At 47.2% G+C, this 8402-nt stretch overlaps 1 protein-coding gene across 1 annotated transcript; it reads left to right on the top strand.

Moving 5' to 3' along the window:
• The first annotated feature begins 3416 nt into the window (after positions 1–3416).
• On the top strand, positions 3417–8017 carry LOC136537424 (pre-mRNA-splicing factor cwc25-like). Its single transcript, XM_066529403.1, has 3 exons — positions 3417–3554; positions 4863–5366; positions 7823–8017. Exons 1-3 carry the CDS (start codon positions 3417–3419, stop codon positions 8015–8017), a joined length of 837 nt encoding a protein of 278 aa, XP_066385500.1.
• Positions 8018–8402: the final 385 nt, after the last annotated feature.

The raw sequence follows: 8402 nt of genomic DNA, 5'->3' as shown, positions 1-8402 counted from the left end.
TTCTATGTATAGCTGTTCGGACACAAGACAACTAGAAGATGCCATAACTGCATTTGCTATATAGCTTTCCTTTCTTTTCCATTGCACTGTTGATTTACAATATATAAATTACACAATCTATAATTGGGGAGATGCCATAACTACATTTGCTATATAGCTTTCCTTTCTTTCCTCTCATGATAGCCCGTTTCCATCCACCAGAAGCGACGTCCTTTCCCCACTCGCTCCCCATATTTAAGCATTTACGCCCAACTTGAAAAGACAAATTAAAGCCATGACTTCGCGCTAGCGAGTATGCTAAAAGCTTCTTTGCCAACTTTAGAATGAAAACGAATGCGGATAATACGAGAAGCTATTCACGACACCGCGCTAATGAGTATGCTAGAGGTTCCGTTACTAACTACTATACGAAAACGAATGAATGTATCTATGAGCGGGTGAACGTATCTATGGACAATTTAGGAAAACAAAACCATGGTTTCGTGCCGCTGAGTATGCTAAAAGCTTATTTGCTAACTTTAAAATAAAAATAGATACAGATAATATAGAAAGATAACCATAGCCCCACGATAATAATATATATACTATAAGCTTCTTTGCCAACTCTAAAACGAAAGGCGATGAATATATTTTACAAAAGAAATTTAATAAAACATATATGCAGAATTCATCGCACACGAGACTGTTGATATCCCTAACAAATACCTATATGAATTTTACAAAAGCTAGCTGAATTTTACAAATACCTATGTGCGTGGCCGGAGGGCGCGGCGGGCGGCCGGAGGGGGTGACGCGCCGACGTGCGGGAGCGGCAGGCACAGCGGGCGGCTGGCGGGCGCTGCCGGCGGGCGGGTGGGCGGACGGGCGTGCGGCCGCGGCCGGCGGCAGGCGCGGCAGCGGGCAGGCAGACAGAGGGAGGGCGGCTCGCGGGCGATATTTACCTGGGACTGCCGCGCCGTGAGGGAAGGCCGGCACTGCCGCGCCAAGATACAAATAAACTTTATTTGAAGATACAAATATTGATATTATTTTCTATATAACTAGTTAAATTTAAAAGAGTTTGACTCCACGAGAAGTTTAACATGCAATTATTTGGTATGGAGAGTATATACTAGCATGCTGTCATATGCAACGATTGAGCCCTTTGTGCGCTGACCGATAGATTCATCGACTTCGTTTCACACAAGTCGTTAGCTACTCATTTCTGACGGTCGTTGCTCCTTGCAGCATGACACAGGGATTTCGATTTCTAAGTCGTTGCCCTCAACCACTTAGATCTGTCAACAGTTAGGACGACAGGGAGGGAGGGAGGGAGAGAGTAAGATGGAGAGGCTCTCTACCTCGTCGAGCTCGTCCGCCGTCGTCGTCAGATCTAGAAGAGGTCACCCTTAATAGTGCTCTCAGTTGTGCCCCTATAGGGCCACCGCCGTTGCATCCTCTGTCGGTCGCACGAGTGATCCACCTCGGCCTCGCCTACTCGCCATCGGGGCAGTGGCTGCCCGCCCGGCCCTGTTCACCACCATCGGTAGGTGCCAGGGGGTGGGCGCCAGGTGCACCAACCACCAATATAGCAGGAGCTGGAGCAGGGAGGCACGTGGTTGCCGAGGGAGGTGCAGCTTGGGTGGAAGAGGATATGTAGACTGTAGAGAGGTGTTTGGCGGTCGAGAGAGAGGTGCGTCCGGGAGAGGGTCGAGTACGAGGCGAGGGAGTCGGGATGGAGGAAAGACAGACCGGACCAGATGGGCCTTTTACATAGGCGGAGATAGTGTAAATATTTTCCATTGGTATATTAGGGTTATATAAGAAATTTAGCACATAGAGTTGTCTCTAAAGAATGAAATTTTATTTTAGTACTTCGAAAGAGTACCTCACTAAAAAAAGAGGTATATAAGGCAGGCATTACTGATTAGCTACTATATACAAATCCCAAACTACAGAATCGAATCCATAAATACATATGCAGATTCTATTGTTTAAATAAAATCCATTGTACATCTGGATCTGGAGAGAGTAAAAAATGTTTAGAGATTGAACGAATATACAGCATTTGACGCGCGGTTGCACCTTTTTGTTCCCTATACCAGAATCCAATCCAAATCACCAAATTAATAATGATATATATATAAACGAGCTTTTGTTGCAAGTCTACCTATGTCAGTGACTGCTCTTTGTTATCCAATGGAGGGAGTAGTTCATTGCCATAATAATTATTAGAGTAAAATTCACCGTGGGTGCTTGAACTTATTCGGTATTTCCAAATAAGTCCACGTATTTATAAGATCAGATTTTCGGGTCAGATCTTAAACTTGCCAAATGTATCACCAAGGTCCAAACCAGTTTTAGATCCCTGTTTTTGCACACTTGTCTCCTCAGTTCAACTGTGCAAGGCCTGACTGACCACGCACACCTCGTAAGCTGCTGCGCCCGCGGGCAACCATAAACGGGGTCGGATGCTACGCGCCCGCCGCCACCTGCCAGCGTAGCGACAGGCCCAGCCCCTGAGCCCCATCACCGTGTTGAACAGTGGGCCTGCGTAGCACCCGGACACCGCCGTCTGCGCGCTGCCAGAACCGCTGTGCACCGCAGTCGCCGTGCGGAGGGGAGTTCACGTACGTGGCGGCCACGGCGAGCTCCGTGTGTAGGAGGCCCAGGAGCACGTATGCGCCCACTTCATCCCGGACGCCAAAAAACGCCACCGAGTAGGCCACGTTGCAGCGTTGGCGTTAATGTCGCTGTACCGCTGCATCCCCACGAGCACCAGGGGGCATGGCACAGTAGACGAGGGTGATAACCAACATGGACGAGATGAGGCCCAGCGGCACATCGCGGCACCTCGGTCACGGTGGCCACCATGTCGAACCCCGTGTAGGACCAGTACACGATGGCCGCAGCGCGGAAGGCGCCAGCAGAGCCGAAGGGGAAGAAGACGGCGTGAAGTTGGCAGGCTCGAAGTGCGAGAACCCCGCAGCCAGCATGAACGCGATGATGGCGATGCCGACCACGAATGCTATCGAGTTGATGGTGCGCGCGCTAGACACGGCGAGCGCGGAGGTGGCGCACAGGACGACGACGGCGATCGGGTCCAGCAGATTGAAACCAGTCGCGGGCACGTGGATGCGGAGCGCGGTACGTGCTCGTGCAAAGGGCTGATGCTGTGATGCCTACGTGCATCAGTGCATCAGTGAATGTGCCATGTATAGTACGTGCTCGTTTGATGCTCGTGTGCGTGACGACGATGTCGTTGGTGGTCGCCGGGGACGGTGACTCCAGGAGCTTCCTATCATGCTCGGACAGCCAAGACGGGAACGAGGTGCCTTCACGTGATGGCGCAGCCACCGTGGACGGCGGGCCGCCGCTGCTCTCAAGTCACCAGCCATTGTTGATCAGCAAACCCAAGATTTAGCGAGGAGCAAGCAATGGAGCTCATGCTCGGCGGCTTCGGCGACACGGTGTTCTCGGTGGCGGTGCAGCAGCTGATGGACCTGCCCGACGAGCTAGAGCGACAGCCGACGACGCGGGCCTACGTGCACGACCGCCGGGCCATGGCCAACACAGTACGCCCATGGACGTCAAGGAGCTGCAGTCCGGGCCGATCATCCTAGCTGTCGACATGCCCATGGTCAGCCTCTCCGAGGACGATGGACCTATCGGCCAGCGGATAGCCGATAGGCCTACCGGCCCGATATGGTCTACTGTGTTGTGTCCGCTCCGGAGACTTGTCGGCTTCTGGACTGTCGATATGTTCCTGTCGGCGATCCAGAAGCCGATAGGTCTCTACTAATGACTGGTAACAATGGTGATGTAACTGGGCCTGGTTCCAAAGAAACATGCACACAGTAGTGGAATCCATATGTAGTGTATGTTGGACCACCATATTGCCAATGGCAACCCAATTGATGTATGGCTTGATTTAGAATGGCTTGAAAGCTGTGCGTAGGTTAAGTCATGATACTTAACCTCTAAGTGTTAACAAAAAATAGAATATGAAAACATGAACATAGACGTAACAATAATTCTGAATATAAACTATGAGATCCAATTTTACTCTACCAAATCAAGCGTTGTGGTTGTGTTGGGCAATCGTTCCATTAACAGTTGCCATATCAGTAATGCCCTCATTTAAAGCTTGCAATATGATGGATGAGAATGTATTCACAAGCATCCTTAAACAGACTATCACAACATATTTATCTGCATATCCAATGGGGTGCGCTCATCCTCATCTCCAAGATTTGCATAATCTCACCATGATTAACCTACCTAGCACCGAAAAGCCTATTTGACATTGTACTAATTGCCCATTCCATCTAGGGAATCTCTCAACATTTATATGTCATTAACCTCAAAAAAGGAGAGTGTCCCTTAGAGCCATAGGATTGGCTTTATTCGCATTGCAAGTACTAAATACCTATCACAACGTGAAAAACAGGTTTGTAGCAATGGGACAAATTTTTTAGGGGTGGCTGGTGATGGAGCTGCCCCTACAGTGGCGTGCTTAGGAGCCCAGAGACCAGCCGCCCCTACAAATGAAACAGCAGGGGCGGCTGGTGATACGAGCCGCCCCTACAAATGGGTCGAATTTGTAGGGGCGGCTCACTCACCAGCCGCCCTCGGTGTTACTATTTATAGGGGCGGCTCAATAACCAGCCGCCCCTACAAATGCTCCAACAAATAAATACTCGGAACCCGCACGCGACGCCGACCGTAGATCCTTCGTCTCTTTCTCCTCTCAGCCCTCCCTCCTTCGTTGGCGAATTGACTCAAACCCTAACCCCTCTCCTTGCTAATCCCCACCCACGGATCGCGACCGCTCCTCGCGCCGCACTCGCGACGATGACGGGCACCACCAATCCCGTGATCAGGACGACGACCGACACCACCGCTGTAGTCGCCACGACATCGACGCTCACCACCGGCACGACGGCGGGGACGAGGACCACCGCCGCCGCCACCACCGCGACAAGGATGGGGGCGGAGGTGGCGAGGATGACCGCCGCCACCGTCACCATCACGACAAAGACGACAGCCGTAGCCACCGCTACCGCGACGGTGGGGACGACGACCACCGCCACGGGAACCGACAGTCCGTTTCCCCATCCGAGTCCCCGCCACCCTTGTCGAAGTGGGACTGCTCGTCTAGCCGCCCGCGGGAGTCCATCGAGCGCCGTGACTCCACTGACCGCGAGCCGCGGTCGTCGTCGCAGAAGTGGAAGGGCCACAAGGGCGGTGGCGACGGGGACGAGCTCGACCGCGAAGGGGGAAAGCGGGTCAGGGCATCCGTAGATCCGCCTCCGCCCAAGGAGGAGAGGCCTAGGCGGGAGCGCCGGAGGTTTGAGGATGTCGATGCGATTGGGAAGAATGGTGATGTGAGTAAGCTGGGTAAGGAAATCTCATCTCATGAGTAGAAGAAGAGGGGGGGGGGCTATCAATTAACGGGGATTCACAGAACGGTGATGCACGTAATGTAAGTGTTATTACAGTTGCTGAGTTCTATTTATTGTGTTTTTATGTTGATTACTAAAGTTTTTATGTTGATTACTAAAGCTTGAGCAAGAGAATGCTTATGAGTGCTAGTATATCCTTTTTGTCAAGCGAGCGATGGTCTTACTACTAGTTTCTGGGTTATGGAAACCTAGAGAAATGGAATGGCTAGATTATTGGGTCATACTATTTGCTTAGTTCATAGAATATCAGTTCATAATCTGTCATCTGTCTAGAAAATGTTGAAGAGCTTAAAGTCTTTCTGCAGAATCTACGTTTTAAGGTTCATTTATGCTCAAGAAGTTTATGCCATCTAAAAAATTGAGTGGTATTGCTTGAATGTCTCCTTGTGAAAATATCTTAGGAGATTAACAGTTACTGAGCTTGATTTGATTAGCCACTGTTATTACAATGCCAATTTTTGCCCTAGATTCAGTAAGAATAAGGCAGCTATGGCAATGCTTCCTAAGTCATAATTATGACTATTTTGTGCTATCATAAGTCTACAGTATGCTTTGTTTGACACTTATCAGTTGGAAGTATGGTGCACTTATGCAGCTTTTCTTATTATTGTAAATACATTTTAACATGCTACTCAGTAGTCAAGACTTTAATGCAGTCCCCTATTGGTTCATGTTTGTCCAGTGATGGATAGTATAGTTATATTTTTGAGGAATCGAAATGATGTTTTAAATATGAAGTTGTTTGAGGAATGTCATAGTATTTTTGCCCATGCTATAATTTGCCTATTGGCTGCAGATGCTACTTTTGCATTTGGTCGTAGTCTCTTTACTCTCGCAAGGCTGTGGCATTTAAAGTGAATGCCTATTAAAAATTGTTCATTTTGATACTTAGGGGCATCACCTCAGTTGGTTAGTATTAAGAAGGTTATCAATAATACCAAAGTTATACTTAGGGGCATGCATCACCTCAGTCGGTTAATATTAGCAAGGTTATCCCTAGGAGTTCAACTTGGTTGGCTATGACCAGTTGGCTAGTTCAATAAAGTATCAGTTCGCCAAATTGGGTTCAACAAGAGCTTCTTTTTCAATGGGAGAAGCCCGATGACTAGTGGGGAATCTGCTGGTCTGCCCATATAATGCTTGCTGTCATCTTGTTCTCATACCATATCTAGTGATTACCTTTGGAATTATTTTTGTTACTGTATGTTTGGTACCAACCATTTTGACATATGTTGTAGCATAGCTATGGTAACCAGCTGCTGTTGGCTTCCTGGAATGTTTGATTCACTTGTTTGTGGGGTAGCCACTGGTGGGATTGGGCAGAGTTTTTAATAGAAAGTTTGTCCTCTATTTCTATATTTGTTTGAGCTGCAGCTTTTGGGCTTTTGCTTCTGATTGTTACCTCTTTGCTATTGGCTTTTGTAATGATTTTTTACCTTCTGGAGTGCTTTCTAAAGGTTCACAAAGGAAAGTACAACCAAGTTTGGTGTGGTCTAAGAATGGATTCATTTCTTCGGGTCCAAATGGTTTGAACCCTCTGGTTTTGATAGGGGAAAACAGGCAAGGTGGATACTTAGTTTTCCTTCCCCTTTTTGTGCTAACTCTTTTAGTTTGTTGGACCTAAATGTTTGGGTGGTACATGTTTCACAATATTATTAGTTGGTGTTTAAATATATGAAGAAAGGTTTCCATTTGCTTCTGATTGTGAATGTAGGAGGTTTTAGAAATTGTCCAAGCTAATCACACCAGTTACTTGGCGATGAGCATTTCTATCTTTTCATTTTTTGCTCTTGTGGAAATCGGCACTAGACCACATCCATCCAGTATCAAAAGGTATCATGCTTCTGACTTTCTAGAATCTGTGGTAAAGTAGCTTACCTGCTTAATTCTTAGAGATTCCAGTTCATGTGGTCATTTGTGAGTAGATTCTTTTGAGTATGCTTTCCTGAGACATTTTTTCTCTTCATGTGTTCCCTTACCAATGCCTAGCATTTCTAGAAGAGCCATGTTAGCTCCGTCTGTTTTCTTATGGTTATAAGGTAGAGTAATATTGGCCCGGATCAGAACTGCTACTTCCAGGTCTATTCTCTTATGGTTCTAAGGTAGAGTATTGGTCCTGATTGGAACTGCTACTTCCTGGTTAGCTTGAGCTTTGCAGCGACAACAAAACGAAAGATCATCAGATTAGGCTGATTATTTGGCTTCATCAATACAATCTCTTTATAGATGCCCCATGTTCCTTTTGATTATAAGATACAAGGGGTCTACTGTTAGTCTTTCCTCTCTCACTTCTTTGTTGATGATGCTCGGCTTGTTGCTCAGCCACTAACTAAATGAAATATTATTGATTTTATTTGGTACTTTTGTGTTTCTATCAGATCACCGCCGAGAGCCTGTTTAAGAACCTCATCCAGGAGAAGGCACTGATGTTTCCCCAGAATGATGAATTGGGTAGTGTAAGAAGTCTGGGGATTCCAATTATTAGCTTGTATCACCGGAGTTTGATGGTGGTTATTAGATCCTCAGTTGTTTCCTTATTTGGAACATTGGCAGTTGTATCATTTGAACTCTGATTAAGGTTGATGGAGACATGGAGTTGCACTTAGCCCCTTATCAATTGTGTTTGGCATTCCGGTTGAAGACTACTACAACTGATGGTCCTCATCACCATATTTCTCAGCTAAATTGATTTATTTTTCTTCCGTTGCAACGCACAGGATGATTTGGGGGAGCACGTGTTGGTAATTTGATTTTTTTTTGGAAAAATGCACTGTAGGGGCGGCTGATAATACCAGCCGCCCCTACAAATACATGATTTGTAGAGACGGTATGGTAGGGGCGGTTGGCCGAACCGCCCCTACAAATGCTCATTAGCTGCCCCTGAAAATCATATTTGATGTAGTGTATCAAGTTCATCTAATTAATATGAACACGCATATGCCAATAATCCAGATATAT

The sequence above is a fragment of the Miscanthus floridulus genome, chromosome 2 (assembly GCF_019320115.1).
Source record: "Miscanthus floridulus cultivar M001 chromosome 2, ASM1932011v1, whole genome shotgun sequence".
NCBI classification, from domain to species: Eukaryota; Viridiplantae; Streptophyta; class Magnoliopsida; order Poales; family Poaceae; genus Miscanthus; species Miscanthus floridulus.
This window is presented reverse-complemented; position numbering and strand designations above follow the sequence as displayed.